This window comes from Pocillopora damicornis, chromosome 5 (assembly GCF_964200805.1).
Source record: "Pocillopora damicornis chromosome 5, jaPocDami1.2, whole genome shotgun sequence".
Lineage (NCBI taxonomy): Eukaryota > Metazoa > Cnidaria > Anthozoa > Scleractinia > Pocilloporidae > Pocillopora > Pocillopora damicornis.
In genome coordinates, this window is record NC_142674.1 from 15,863,361 (window position 1) to 15,879,104 (window position 15,744).

General features: G+C 37.0%; 2 protein-coding genes across 2 annotated transcripts; one reads left to right on the forward strand and one right to left on the reverse strand.

Annotated features, from left to right (window-relative positions):
• LOC113672847 (uncharacterized) lies at positions 1 to 2,110 on the forward strand. Its single transcript, XM_027189195.2, has 4 exons — positions 1 to 56; positions 736 to 834; positions 1,462 to 1,663; positions 1,966 to 2,110. The coding sequence occupies exons 2-4, from the start codon at positions 757 to 759 to the stop codon at positions 1,989 to 1,991; spliced, it is 306 nt and encodes a 101-aa protein (XP_027044996.2). The 5' UTR covers positions 1 to 56; positions 736 to 756; the 3' UTR covers positions 1,992 to 2,110.
• Positions 2,111 to 2,356: 246 nt separating this feature from the next.
• Positions 2,357 to 11,098, reverse strand: LOC113672846 (uncharacterized). Its single transcript, XM_027189194.2, has 5 exons — positions 10,957 to 11,098; positions 10,393 to 10,545; positions 6,617 to 6,692; positions 5,486 to 5,713; positions 2,357 to 4,700 (listed from the first exon to the last, which is right to left on the reverse strand). Exons 2-5 carry the CDS (start codon positions 10,537 to 10,539, stop codon positions 3,709 to 3,711), a joined length of 1,443 nt encoding a protein of 480 aa, XP_027044995.2. The 5' UTR covers positions 10,540 to 10,545; positions 10,957 to 11,098; the 3' UTR covers positions 2,357 to 3,708.
• Positions 11,099 to 15,744: the final 4,646 nt, after the last annotated feature.

Below are 15,744 nucleotides of genomic sequence, written 5' to 3' on the forward strand. Positions count from 1 at the left end.
TTTTCATTCACTTTCTCTCAACGTCTTGGTAGACAAACACGTTGGCTTCAAACGAGGTAAAACACCACTCTCTTTTAAACAATTTTATTACCGTTTTTTCATTTGATTTAAGAAACATGTGTTTTTGACGTTGCCATTCAAGGGATGGCGCTCTGAAATCCATTTATTCTTTGAAGAGACGTTTACTTTCCGAAAACACCCCTCCGTTAATTTCTCTATTTTGATTCGGCCAAGGCCAAGATGTACTTACTAAATTGTTCTCTTCGAATTCGGGGTGAAGCTTCCATATAAATTATGGGTCCCTCACTGAGCGCCTGTTAAGTTTTTTTTTGCAGCTCGCAATTTTGATTACGAGAGCTCCGCTTTTAAAAGGGAATCTTAATGAGGTCAACTGTTCGCCATAAAAAGGCGAAAAAACTGGACGTTAGGTGTAAAAAAATTGAAAAATATCAACCATTAGTCGAGAAATAACTTTTTCAAAAAAGAAAATAACTGTTAGCAGTAGAGTAACCAAAGTTCTGTCCTTTAGTTATAGAGCCATCACCCAATTGTGACCCTCTTCACTGTGCTCGGAAATATATTCACCTTTGTTGGGACTTAATACTCTATTCCTTCACTCTACAATATATCATTTTAGCGTCAAGTTCCCTCCACCTAGAAACGAAAAAAATAAAAAAAAATTCAAAAGAAAAAGATAGAACTAATTTGATTTGTATCCGACCTATTTATTTTCAGTTTCTACGCAAAATCTACACTATGGTCGGTACAAAGGGGCTGATAATTGTCTTCATTTGTTTCTGCATGTTTTCTGTCATTCTGGGCGACGACGTAAAGGTAATTGAAAGTGGCAAATAGCAAAAATAGGAAATGAATATATAACGACATTTTTCTGTTAATTCTCGATCAACCCTGAAAGAGACTGGGAAAAAATCCCTTTGTTCGCAAACAATTGAATACCGTCGGAAAGATAGCCAACAACCTAGTAACTATTCGCTAGCGTTTTTTGTTCAAAAGGATGATTTAAAGACGAACGAACTGTGGCCGCGGAATGTAAAACCTAGTTTTAAATTAATCACTCGGCGAAAGGTTCGTCAAAGCTTTAAATTTTTGTTCTCTGCTCTTTCGTCTTTTTTGATTTTCATAATACAACAGAGACTAATTGTGCTAAGGTAAATTTTACTTTGAATTAACATAAATCCTTCGATCTCCTCCCCTCTCCCCCCCCCCCTTCCCCCTCCCCACCTCCGGTTATAAACATGTATCAGCTGCGCATGAAAAGTGGAGTGAAACACACAACAAAATTCTTACTGCAGTTTTGGTGTCACGCCTTGCAGCCAACGTGAGGCATTGAATAGGACGCTCTGATTTAGTGAGCATCCCTTACCTTAAGGTTGACTGTCGAAAAGGTACTAATTTGTACATGGGATTACGTGACTTCTAAAATATTGAATCCTTATTCAGGAATGTGAGCTTGATGGGAAAACGTTCGAAAAGGGTACGAAGTTATTCACTTCCGATTGCCGTAGGGAGTGCACATGTACTAACAATGGTAAGAGGTGTAATGAATTGTGCTCCTCGAAGCCATACAAATGCGCAGGTGATGAAGAACCGAAGTTCAAGTCGGTGAAAAGAGAACATAAAGGGAAAGTCTGCAAATGCGACGGTAAATGTTGAGTTTTTATCTCCATAGTGTAGCTGTGATAACGCGGTACTCACAAAGGTTTTTGCACAGATCTGACCGCGCCCTGACATTGACCAATCAACTCGAAAGCCTTTGTTTTAGCATTTTAGACTTGGTCAACGGTATAGAAAGGTTGTTGCTCGGGGGCGTTGGGTAAAAGAACTCAAAACTCTTCAGCGAAGTTCGCGTCTCCGAAAGGTTCTAGCAAGAGATTCCTTGCATTTGCTTGGTTAGCGAAAGCAAACAGCGTAATATCAATTGAAATTATTTTTTTCTATTTTCAGAGTTTGTTAAATGCATCAAGAAGTAACAGCATCGGGGTGCTAGTCTTGGGAACTTTGGAGAGAGTAATGCAATTTAAGCAATTAATTAGAGTTTAATACTGTATGATTAATTGTTGAAATCATTAAAGGGTGTTTCACATGTTTACAGTGTCTCATAGTATTGGCCAGACGAATCTTCCTTATTCAGAAGATTTCAGGAAAAGTGGATGCTATTGCTTTGGTTTATCAAGGGTATGAATAGATTTTTTCCGCGAAAAAAAAATGGGTCTCAGAACAGCCATTTATAAGCCCCACCCTCAAGACGAATCAAACACGCTGATCTGAATATACATAAGCAAACACACATAAAAAGTAAAGATCCCTCAATCGAAAACAAAAAAATATAGATATGTTTGAATGGAATGGATACAATTTTATGTACAACAATGGAATATTTTGATTACAAAAAATTCGACACAAACATCTAAAACATCAGAATTAAAACTACTCTCGTCAAGTTATACTTACAATTTTACTCGCTAGTATAGTCTTTCCAATCTATTGATAAATATTTCGCCACAGCTAGTATCTGAAAAAATCCCTATATCAATTACCATTGAGCACTTCGTTTACGGTGTTAACAATCGGTCCTAAAAAGTCTGCTCCGTGATTTGTGAGTAAGTTCTTAATCACAGTTTTTCGGACTGACTTATCCCAGAATTTCCAGCATGTACGCTAATTACTCTAAAAAAAATAATACATTAAAAACCTTCGCTTGATGTTTAGTATAGTTAAACTGGAACCAAAGGCTACTTTAAAAAAAGCTCATTTACTATTTCACAACGTGTTTATGTTTATAATTGGTTGTATAACAAGTAAATACAAAACAGTCGTTAGAGTTAGCGTGACCTCTGGTCAAATCTGTGTGCTTCGCAAATGTCATCTGTGACTGTCACGCAACGCTTGCGTGACGAGAGCCAAAATGACATCGAAGTCAGATTAGATAACTTAAGCTCATTTGAAATTAAGCTCATGTGATGAAATTAAAAACAGACGAAAACCCGACATGTGAATATACATTTTGTTTTTCAGCCACAGGCTCAAAAAGTTCTTATGAAAATGAATTCTCTTGACAACGAAAGAATGAAAAATAAAAAATAAAAAATTGAATGAATTAGTGAAGGAATGAATGAACGAATGAACGAAATTGAATAAATTAAAATCAATGATGCTAATGAATGCATCGTTATTCAAAGCCTCGGAGCCATGGCCAAAGTTAGGAACATGAATTTAGACTTAACTAAATGCTTCCAAAAGTCAGCTTGGATCTCGATCACTGTCAGTTCTTTCAATGAATTTTCAAATGAATTCTTTAGTAGTTTTGGCAGGAGTCGTTTTTATTTGGATAGATATCAGGCTGAAAGCCTTATTCCACATTTTCTTTACATGCAAGGCTTTTCTTTTTTTTCCGGTAGTTTTTTTTTTGTTTTGTTTTGGTTTTTGGTTTTTGTTTTGTTTTTAACCTCAGTAATACATCATTTTAATTACCATTATGTCATAGCTTAACCTCCAAACGGATAATAAGATATTTTCTGCAGGCTTATTCTGAGAATTGGTATTATTTCAAGACCATTTCTTCTATTTGATGACTGTATCTGTTCCCTTAACCTGTGAGCAATAACACTGTATTGAATCCTTGCTAGGAGAATATATATGCTTTGTTCAGTCCGGTGAGTCAAATAAGTATTGTCTGATAATCCATTCTTATAGCTGTCTTGTGACATCTGTGGTGGCAGAAAACCCAGAGTTGAGCTTTCCTAAGTCAATATCTTCAGTTTCTCCTTCTTTTTTGTAATTAATAACTCCGTTTTCTTTTTCTTTCACTTCTCCGTTGACTTGAGTTTGTGGCAGTTGTTCCTTCTCTTCCTCAATACCTTCCATAATCTTCTGTCCAGCGTAAGTGATGGCACCAAAAAACACGAATCCAAAAGCTATTATACCAACGGAAACTCCGATTAAAGCCTTGGTGAGTGGGACGATTGCGTACGCACTGACTAGGGCCACAGTGTCTAAGACATATATCAAACCAGCAAGGACCTGTCGATGAAAATGGCTGCCCAACACAGAACCTAGGGGAGCGCCTAACACGACAATCGGGACACAAACTGCAAGGTAGTAGTACGCATCGGCACTCACAGCTTGTTGGATGACTTGGCGCCAATAGAAACCGACCACAGTGTTTCCGGCCATTAGTACAACGGAAGTTGGTGTTGCCGTTTTCTCACTGACCCGGAAGAGAAGAGTCAGCATACTGAAGCTGCAGATGTCCACGCCACTGCCGGCAACGGCAGAGAAAATTCCGCCGATGAATCCGGTCAGAGTCAGAGCAACCATTTTCCATAGCTTGAAATCTGGGATAATTTTGTATGTCTTTCGCTTGTGGTAGAGATTCAAAAGGAACAAGGCAAAAGCAAACGAGAACCACACACAAACGAAACCAATTTTCTTCTGAGGTGGGGTGAGGTTTGGGTCAATGAACTCCAAACCAATTGCCATGCCGACGATTCCGCCGAGCGAACAGAATATGATGGAGTGCCACTCAAGCTGCACGCGCATCCAGAAGATAGTAAAAGCCGCTGCTGTCATACCGCAGGACTGGATCATCAGTGAGAAGTCACGTGCCACTGCTGGAGATATGTTAAAAGCGAGGGTCATGACGGGAAAAGCTACCGCACCTCCACCTTCACTTGTCATTCCTAAGCAGAAGAGAAGAATTGATTATGTTTTGGATAAATCAACAGTTGGCAATTGAAGAAAGACCTATGATATTCATAATGTAGACCTATACTTTCTCATTAATTATCACAGAATGCACCTGATCGTTTCGCATGTTATCTTAAAATTTTTGCTTAAACGAGGACGGAAATTTGAGAGCGTAATAATCGGGCACATTTATGCTTTCATCCTCTCCTCTTTGGAATATTCGAGAATTGACCAGAAGAATAAATTTCATATGATGCTCTCGATATTAGTCTAGCTCGGAATATATTGCGACTAGGACAGAGAGAAAATCTTTTCAATAAAATGAGCTTTTGTACTGGTGGTTGAAACAGGAACAATAGTTATCTTAACAAATTTTCAAGCCATGAATTGTCTATAGTACGTGAGTGAATGAAGAAAGAAAATCGATAAAGGAAAGAAAGCGAACAAAAATTTCATCCAAGTCTTGCATTCTATAGGCAGTTTGGCTGCATAATACTTAACACAAAACGTATTCAACCAACTTTCCGTCAGCCGCGATTACTTGATCACATTATTAACAGTTTAAATTCAACATCGATACGCATATTCTTCACAGCGTTCTCTATACATTTCTTAAGGTGCGAATGGGGAGAACTTTTTTAACAATCAACAGCTTCTTTAGTTGGTAATCTTTTCTTTTATTCTCGTGACCCTAAATGTTTGATTCAGGGGGGATATTGTGGGGAACATTTACATGCTGGTCACTCCTGGGGGTCAAGAGGCTTAAACAGTTATTTACCTGCAATCATTGAGCCAAATATCATCGTTATGGAAATGAAATATCGTTCAGGGAACAGACTCCAAAAGTCATAATTAATTGCAGAACTCCACCAAATAACTTGATAGAAGATGAACGGAATAGCCACGCCCACCAGCCGACGGTGCTTGACAATTAGCCTCTCGTGCCATGGTGCGTTTGGGTCAAGCTTCTGAAGAGCCTGGGTTTGAGTGTCGGTCAGTGCTTGACCTGGAATGTCGATTTCAAAAGTTGCAGTTAATTTCCCTCAGCAACACTAAGAACTGGGTAATTAAGTATTACTAACTGGCTACCGTTAAGAGTTTTAAAGCTGACGTTTCGAGCGTTAGCCCTTTGTCTTTCGCTCAGATGAAGGGCTAACGCTTGAAACGTCAGCTTTAAAACACTTTACGGTGGCCAATTTACGTTATCAACTCAGTTGATAATACTTAATTACCGTGTTACACTCTCCCACCGACGCAGCACCACGATTTCTTTAGAAACTTCCCCCCTTTATTCTTTTAACAGTTAGTACTGTTGCCATTTTGTTTTTCCCCCACTCAAATAAACTCTAAAAAGGGAAAAAAGAAAAAAAATGCAACGCCAGTAAAACGTGACATTTCGACGGCGCCGTGTCACCATTATCAGATAAAAATGAGGACATTATAATGCCGATGACATATGAAGAAAACGAAAGAGTGAAACAAATTAAAGCATGAAAATTTGGAGGACAAAAGGAATGAAAGTTTGCTGGAATGAAAATCTGGAATGAAATCTGTTTAGTGTTCAAGGGTGAGCAACACCTCATAGAGCAAGGCCATCGAACTTTCCACAGTATCTTTTAAGATCTTTTTTTAATTGTTTATGAAAAGTGCTTAGCCCTTGTCAGTGTTCGTACAGATACTGGCCAATCACGAAATATTTGTGCTCGTTATTATCGTTGATGAAGTAGAATGGCAGCTCGTGTAACCAATATGATTCGTATGACGCGAATTACATTTATTTTGTTTTTCCTATTGCCTAGATATTTACTATTTTGGCTGAGCGAGACCAAAAGGAAACCATTCAAGGCAGATTGCTTATTTTTATAGTCTCAACACAACCTGACTGATTCTAAGACTCGGACTAACTTACCTTCAAAGAAATATTTTTTTAACCATTCCAATGGGGTTCGTTTTCTCTTCACTTTTGCATTCACACCAGGGTCGTTCTGATAATAAAAAACTAGGTAAGTCAGTAATGAGGAAATAAATGAAACAATGTAAGTAAAAACTATTTCAGCCTAATCAAACATGAACCCTTTAACCCTGAGATGAACCAGCTTCTAATTTCTCCTTACAATATCACCCTAAACTAAACATAAAGGTAACGAGAATCAAGGAAATGATCACCATCTTAGAAATCTCTTGATTTTTAAACAAATTCTCCTCGTCAGCGCTTCAGAAATGTATAGAGAACAGTATGGAGAATATGCATACTGATGTTAGGATATAAAGGATTAAATGCGTTAGAACCATGCATTAAGATCATGAGAGTAAAAGGAAATGATCGCTAACTTAGGAATTTAGCTTTGATTGTTAAACGTATTCTCCTTGTCAGTGCCAAAGGGTATGTATAAAGGAGAGTATGGAGAATGTGGATTCTGATGTTAGAGTGAAAGAATGAATATTTTTGATCCGAATTTCCAATTGGTTTTTTTGTTTTTTTTTGTAAAGTAATGACGGAAGGACAGAAACTTTTTTGTTGATTCTACTGTAACGTAAAATGTTTTTGTGATTTTTTTTCTTCGATTACTTGTTTCATTTTTGATTTATATTTTAAGTGGTTTCAGTGACGTTATTGCTTATGCTGTATACTTAAAATATTTGATATTAAGTTACGGTCGGTGGGTCTTTTAATAAAAAAGTAATAAATCTCATATATCATTTGATTAATGGCCCCGCTCTATTGTAGTTATTTCACACGCCACGTCCATTTGATATGTCACGGCATTTGCTTGCTATAAACGAATTTTGATATCCATGGCTGATATTGGATTTATAGCATGCTGATTACGTAATAGCACTTGAAACGGATATGAGTCAGCAAATTTGCGGTCTCTATATGCTAAAAATACGAGATAATCTATAACTGTAAACTAGCCCTTAAAGAAATACAACGACAGACATGCGCTCCAGGTTGAAAACGAGAAAGTTATCTCTTGTCCAAGCTAAAATTCTCATTTAACTTAGTCTCCTTTGATATTAAAAGCGGCATTGCAAAGGTGCTTGAGTAAGCCACTTTTATAATTGGACCAACTCAAAGTTAGGTTTGATTTTTATCTAAGAGTCCATATCAAATGTTAGGCACCATTAAATACCTTGGTCTTTGCCATTAAAGTTCTTACATGAAATGAAGATAAAGATTTATTCGCTTTAAGTCACTACCGACCGACACGGAAAGTATATTAGAACCTTAATCTTTTTTACGCGCATTTGGTATTTTTTGGTACACCGTAGACGGTAGACCTCGCTGATTACTTTGGAGTGTTTCCTCAGACAGGTTAATTCAGCTGCCAACTGAAAATGCTTGCAAAAGGAGGATAGAGATGGACTACAAAAACTAATATCAAACGCAAGTGCCAATGCATTCTGATGAACTTGAAACTGAACAGAAAATGCGTTGTAATTCAAATAAGTTTGCGAGTGTTTCTATCGTTTACATCAATATACAATTTAAAAGACACTCAACCGAGTTGAAGTTCCTTAAAATCGACTTTTTTGAAGAGGAGTCAAACCACTTTTTACTTTTTATTGAAAGTTCATAGTTTGAGGCGTTTTGTGTGTCCACGGGAAATAATAAATAGTTGGAGATGTTCATTCTCATTCATTTGAGCTAACCTTCCCCCCTTGCAAGAAATGGGTTGATGAGAGCCTAGCTAATACATCACAAGACTGTTTAAGTAATATTTAAAACTCAAAAGTATTTGGCTCTTAAACTTGAAAACTATTGTTCTTTACAGATGCTCTATATGGGGTATTCAGTCCCAAAAGAAGTTTCAAGCTTCTGGTCTGTTTTAAACGCTGTACATGCAGGCATATTTTAATGCATCTGAGAATCAAAACCACTTGGATAATTAAACAGTAATGACTAATTCGATTTCGAAGAAGGAAAAATATGTCATTTGATTTCGCTCATATATTTTCCATTTGTTTCTGTGCGTGGAAGTAATTCAGTTGTAAACATATAGTGACTTTCCTAAACAGGATTTTTCCCGCTCTCTCAACTCGCTCCAGAAAAAAAAAATTAGCGCAAATTTAATGCAAAACCCAGAGACAAACATGATCTGTTTCATGAACACATATGCCAGAATTAAAGGCGAAAATAATGAACAAAATCCAGATGCTACGCTTTTGAAGCGGTAGAATTTAAAGCGAGTAAAGTCCAATTTTATTAATAAACTTTTCTAATTTTTTCAACTTTTTTTATGACGTTGCTTGTAGCCAGTGAACTATAAGTCCGATCAATTTGAGTTTCCCAACATAAAACCGCAGAGACATCCTTTAGGCCTCATGTACCGCTGGTAAGCAAAGAAGGCTAACTTAGAGCGACTACCCGCCCATGGCAAGAATTTAAGACAAACCATTTTGATTTTTGTGGGACGTTCGGGTTTAAATTTTCATTCTCTCTGGAATTCATAAAGTGAATACAACATAGGCTATAAGAGCTGCCTCAAGTACGTCTGTAAGAATTTCAAGCGAGCATCAAAGCTGCTTTGTGAAGACGGCCCAATATCTGTGAATAAGCACCGGCCGGTTTCGTTTGTTATACTCGCCTTCAGCGATATGGAGACAATTAAAAGTAAACAATTGCTTTGTCGCCCGTCATTACGCAATGACGTCAAATGACTCAGCTAGGGTATTGTGGTAATCATGAAAAATACTTCCTTTCTTTTGCGTAATAGACTTGCAAGTTCTTGTACTTAAGTTTTCCTTTTCCGTTTGTTTTTCCTAGTCTCCAAGTTTGTTGTTAAATTATCGTCATTTTTTTACGTCTAAATAATAATTAATTCGTTTCAGAAGGCACTAAAGTGCAAATCTGAAAGAAAAGCTTTGGCAAGTGGCGGCGTTCGCTCTTAATTTCCAGAACCGCAGACACAATGCTCTATCTTCAACGGTCTGATTCACTATTTCATTTCAGTTTAAGAAAAAATTTAAGTGAATTGAGACAAAGGTAAATCTAACTGAGCTCATTTACTTCAAGCGGTTTAAACAAGTCTAGAAAAATAACTCTTCAATTACGTGCACTTTGCAGGAATCTTAAATATTTCCTATACAGTTTATTAATAGGAAAACGTACGATATAGGTCGATTTCGGCGGACCGTTTTAATGTTGAGGAGGAATTTGCAACATCAAAGTCACTAAAATTAAGTAGCCTTTAACCTTTGGTAAAATTTTTTTATTGATTTAACATTTTTGATTTTCAATGATGCATAAAGGAAAACTTGTGATACTTGTACTTTGAGAGATAAGAAGATGGAAGTTACAACTATACAACCTGTATTTTAAGAGATAAGAGATGGTTGCGTAACAGTCCATAAGGGCCTAAAGCGATATTAGCGAAAATCAATTAAAGGTGGCAAAAAGCATGTTTGTCAGTAAATGAACAGTTCGTTCTATCGTGAGGTATTGTAATGCTAAAATAAATTAAAATATATCATAACACAAAGTTAATCCCTTATGTAAAATAAATCTACTGCCTAAAAATATTGGTCTTGGTTCCCCAACGGCAATATATTCTACAACTCATAATTTCAAAACGGCGCACCTTTTGAAACTGCTGACTAAATTGAACATGTCTGGTATCTTTTTTTATTTATCAAGAACAGTAAATGAACTGAAAGTCAAGAATTTATCAACTTAAGCCTTACTTGTGGCCGTGCAGTTTGGTTCTCATAAGAAAACTGGCTCCACTGGGTATGACCAAGAGTTGGGGAATGTGGAGGTCTGTGGTTGTAATTTCCATCTCCTGGAAAATCAAGCGCAACTTCCCCGTCTACATCAACTCTCCGTTCCATCGTAACCTCCATCATAAAAAAAATTAGAGACAGAAAATTAAGCTGAGTGAAGTAAACGGGCGTACGCGAGACTTTATTGAAGAGCACCCCTAAACTTCGGCAAACGAAATAACAATCGTTTCACTGCAACACCAATGATAAAACAGTGTTTACAATTTGACTACATTTGTCACAAGACTCCGAAAAAACTAAGAAACTCTGTATGAAACATTATCAAGTTTGTTAGCCTGCCAGAGAACGCACGCAAAAATAATTTGAGAGGCTTCCCCCATACTTCGAAGATAATAATACGGTAAATGTCAATAATGAAAGTTTTAAGTATTTGTCACCATCTGTCACAAAACATCAACAAAATAACAAATTGTGTTCTAAACATTAAAAAATTTGTTGCCTGTCAGAGAATTCAAAGGCACTTACTTTGAGATCAGCCCGGCCAGAAACGAGAGCGATTACTTATGAACTGGCACTACGATATCATCGTTTCTTTAACATCCTCTCGCAGACAACGGAATTAATTGTCTTATGGCTATTTACGGACCAAATTGACATAAAATGACAGAAACTGTCAACTCATGATCAGTGCACAAAATACGCGATATTGCACTAAGTAATTAGGGCATGCGACGCTATTGGCTAAACCGCCTCCTTCCAGTATCTTTTTGTTTGGCTTTGTATGTAAATAAATAATGCGTTTCAAGGGAATATTCGGCGAAAAGAGAAAAATTCGTATCCTGGGTTCGATTTATAGATCAATTTGAATTTAAAAAAATGACCTGGAGGTGTATCAAAATCTCGATATGACGTGCCTATACACGACAGAAATCATGTTTGATCTCTACCCTGTAAGATTCGATGCATAATTCGCAATGTAACCAAATTGTGATGAGAAATGCCATGTAAATCACTTCTAAACGTTCATAAAAAGGATAACGCACGGAATTTATCCTACTTAAATTAAATTGATATGAACTGAACCCCGTGGTAACAAACACACTTTGCCCATCCAAAGGTATCATGGATTATCAGTGCTTATCATGGTTTGTGAACTTAAAAAATTCATTTTTAATTTGCGGTGCGTTCAATATTCTCCTGCTGTTTTTTTTTTTTTTTTTGCTTTGCTTTGTTTTTTTGTTTATTATTGCTCAACTTGCGTTTCCTATCTAACTAAGCTGATAATGTCTAGAGTCCTTCAAGTTTAAGGCAGTTTTCCACTTCACAAAAAGAAACCAAAAAAAAAGTTACAAATACTGTTACGTAATACTCTCAAACTTACGTCTAAATTTAAAACATTGATTTCCCGTTTCCTCTTCTTCTTCTTTTTTTTTTTCTCTATCAGGCCATTTTATAATATTTTTCTATATTACATTCGAGGTCTAAGGGTAGAGGAAAGATTTGACTTAGTTTTTTTATCATTTATGAAAATGAAGGAAGCCACACCATGGAGAAAGCTTTTTATTTGTATGCATGTTTGTCGCCTCTTCTCGAACCTTAAAATTACTTTAATTAAATTGCTTTTCACAGACAATTGGTTTGACGTCATTTCAGACCATAACCCCTGGATCACATAATTGTCTGTAGCTATAGCCGAGTGGTTCTTTTCTATACGAGGCGTACTTTGGACATCTGTTCACGAGGCGAACTCTTACGGAAATGCTTAAAATTGTTCAGGTTGAAAAGAGTTTTGAGTGTAGTTCATTAGATATACTGTCAATTGAAGATCCAATTTTGATAAAGTATCATTTGAAAGAATAAGATCTCGCAACGCTCTTTGAAATGCAAAACTGGACGGAAATACGTAAAAAAATAAATTGCTCAGGAAGTCAGTTTTTTCGTGAATGAATGAAGCTATTTCGCGTGATATATCTTGTTTGGTTCAACAAACCGAGTGAAATAGACTTTTTTCGGAATCCCGCAATGGTATCAAGATACACGTCCTTGTAAATCACAAACTTCTAACGGTCTACCACAATTTATTGTGTCGCTTTTCAAAACACGATCAGCCTAAAGTCGTTTATCATCAACAGCATCATTAACTTTGATTAAAAAACATCAAATATGAACTAAAATCAAGTTAAATTCTACCTCTTAGCCTGTCATTTACTTATTTTTCATAATCTCGTATTTTTTTTTTTCTCGCTTGCAAACTTATCTGCTGTGGTAGGGTTTGTGTTTGATTTGGTATCAATCTAGTGTAATCATGACGAGTGAATCAGTCTTGAAAGTCTGCATCTGCGCGACGCATCGGCCGGAAAAGCCGCTGGCAAATTAGTTTTCACCTGTAGTTATCAACCAATTGTTGTGTTTTGTTTTGATCAGTTTTTGTTGTTTGAATTAGTTTTCTCTTGTTTGTTTTTTTTTGTTTTTTTGTTTTTTTAAACAGGAATAAAGTAATTTTATGTTATTTCACAATTTGAAGAGCTCTTAATCTTGTTACGAATAAATGGAACAGAAATAGGATATTTGTGCTATACCTCTTATCCGAAATATCTCTACATTTGCCTCGGGGTCGGGAAGAAAAATTGACTACGTTCAAGGGTCATTTATCACGCGCCACACATCATAGAAAGTCTAATATCTCGTCTTGGCGTCAATGGTGTTTTTAAGTAATTGTTTATCTTTTATAATGCAGCTAAATGTCTCTAATGGTTGATGCTCACTTCACTGATATTGAACTTTGGACGAGATAAATAACTAATCCCAGGTACATTAAGTAGTTGTAAGTAAGTCATTAAAAATCCATTCATGAATGCTTACTAAAAGTACAGTTGAAATCGCGTGAGCGCAATTACTATGCAAAAATTTATATTTCCATGGTGATCTGTAAGATGACATTTTCAAAACTGGCCAACTTTGTAGATATCTTATTTGAAAATGCAACACTTGTTAGTGCTCATACTCTAAAAGCTGAAAGGCTTTGTGTTTAAAAAAATTAAAAGCAAAATTTTCGGAATTGTAGCTATCTTTCGTTCTTGGGCGATAAACAAAAGAAAATTGTCACACATGTCATCAAAGGGCATTCCGATTTCTGTAGTGGTCTTGCAAATCCGACGAGAACCCCACTGATTCGGAAACGAGCCTTAGCACTAGCATGAATATATGAATACTTAACGACCCACGAAACGTAGTACACACTGAAATCGACGTGAGGTTGTCATGTGACTTCTTAAGAATGGTCAAACATACACAAGGAAATGACGTCTACTTCTAGCAAAGTGGTCTGCCAAAGCTAGACAATTTTTATCGTAGCGGAAATTTTGGTGTTACCTCACAAAACAAAACCTTTTTCTGTGAACAAGAATGACGTTATGAAACGTCATGCTAAAAGCCACACTCGGTTTCCGGGGTTTCCGTTGACAAATTCTTTTCGGGACAATTTGGGTTCCATTCACTGAAAAAAACCAGCCAAATTTATGAAAAGATCGATGTCATATCAGAGTTAAGTTAGAATCTTAGTTTTCCCTTATTTGTCGAAATGATGAAACTCATCATTATCATGTTTGATAATAAAGAACTCGCTATTCGATTGTTGATATTACAATCCTCACTGTTTACGGTACTTTCACCTTTCCACACTAGTTACTGCAGATGTCCGTCCATACCGAATAAAGAGGGTAAGTTTCTTTGACTGCCTCCTTTAAGGAACAGCGCCTACCGAGCATCTGGAAGCTGGCGAATGTTACCCCTCCTCCAAAAGGAGACCAAGAAGGACGACCTGCGGCCTATATCGCTCACCCCTAGTATCTCCAAGCTAACAGAGGACTTTGTCGTCACTGCACACGTGAAGCCAGCAGTACTTCGTGTACTCGATCCTAGTCAGTTTGGAGCGATACCAAAGTCGCCTACAACCCTCACCCTCCTTGAAATGTTCCACGTTTGGTTGCAAGGGACTTATGGAAACGGATCAACTATAAGAACCCTCCGGTTTGATTACAAGAAAGCTATTGACTTAATAGATCATAGCATTTTAGTGAGAAAATTACGCGCGCTTCCTATTCCACCTAGCGTTAACAATTGGATCCGCTCGCTGAGAATCAAACTCTCTGAAAGCTGTACATCAGAATGGGGCACAGTTCCTACAGGCGTGTTTTAAGGGACCAAACTCAGTTCATGGTTGTTTTTAATCACGATTAATTACCTAGCAACAAGTAATGCTCACTTTGGAAATACGTAGACGACTCAAGGACATCTGAAGTAATTAGGAAAAGAAAAGTAAGCAACGCGGAAACTATAGCAGATGAGGTAGCGGACTGGTCCGTCAGAGATAGAGCCAAACTAAATACTGACAAATGTAAGGAACTTCGCATTTCTTTTGTTTCAGTTAGTCATGATTTCCCTCCTGTAGTTATCGGATGAGAGTGCATAAAGGTTGTTACTAATGCTAAACTCTTAGGCGTAACTATTCCAAGTGACCTATCTTGGAACGCGCCTATCACAGAAGTGATAAAAAAGGCAGCTAAGAGGCTCTATTTTCTCATCCAGCTTAAAAGAGCCTGCGTTTCTCAGACAGATCTTTGTCTTTTTTTTATCACATGTGTGCGCGCCGTGATCGATTATGCTGTACTTGTGTTTCATTAGGCTCTGCCTGCCTACTTAAAGCTAGAACTAGAGTGCATTCAGAAAAGGGCAATGTGAATCATCTGCCCTGGCATGGAACATCAGCACGCGTTAGCGCTAACGAACCTACCGTCCGTAGCGGAGTATCACAGTGATATTTGCAAGCGTACGTTTGAAAGCATTTTCAATGACAGCGGCCATAAATTCAGGAAATTTCTGAGAGCAAGTACAATCTTAGGCACGTGGGATCCTTCAGCATACCTCGCTGTAAAACGAACAGATTGAACAGAGTGAATACTTTTCAAGTCATTAGACGTTTAACAATATGATTCGACAAGCTGTTTGAAGTTTTTTTTACTGTTTTAGTTATTACTGTCATTAGTTCTTTGGTATTATTCAATTCGTAAGTTTATACATTCAATTTATGAAAATACGTCATTCATCTCTACGGGCTGCGATGTATTTCAATCAAGAATCTATCAATCTATCAAAGAATCTATCCAAAAAGACTGTGGTGCTGTGTCGATGGGGAGTATAGCAAGATGATTCAGTCTTAACATATGACATGGTAATGTAAATTGCCCATCTTAAAGAATTATGAAGGCGACGTTTCGTGACAAAATTATTACACACGACTAAACAGAAAAAAAA

What these genes read in the sequence shown, in the direction of transcription:
- LOC113672847 (XM_027189195.2), top strand. Translation starts at nt 757, where the DNA reads ATGGTCGGTACAAAGGGGCTGATAATTGTCTTCATTTGTTTCTGCATG. An exon ending in TTCTGGGCGACGACGTAAAG is followed by an intron (nt 835 to 1,461) that starts GTAATTGAAAGT and finishes ATCCTTATTCAG; the next exon opens with GAATGTGAGCTTGATGGGAA. An exon ending in GAAAGTCTGCAAATGCGACG is followed by an intron (nt 1,664 to 1,965) that starts GTAAATGTTGAG and finishes TTCTATTTTCAG; the next exon opens with AGTTTGTTAAATGCATCAAG.
- LOC113672846 (XM_027189194.2), bottom strand. Translation starts at nt 10,539, where the DNA reads ATGGAACGGAGAGTTGATGTAGACGGGGAAGTTGCGCTTGATTTTCCA. An exon ending in ACCAAACTGCACGGCCACAA is followed by an intron (nt 6,693 to 10,392) that starts GTAAGGCTTAAG and finishes TTTTATTATCAG; the next exon opens with AACGACCCTGGTGTGAATGC. An exon ending in ATTTGGCTCAATGATTGCAG is followed by an intron (nt 4,701 to 5,485) that starts GTAAATAACTGT and finishes TCTTCTGCTTAG; the next exon opens with GAATGACAAGTGAAGGTGGA.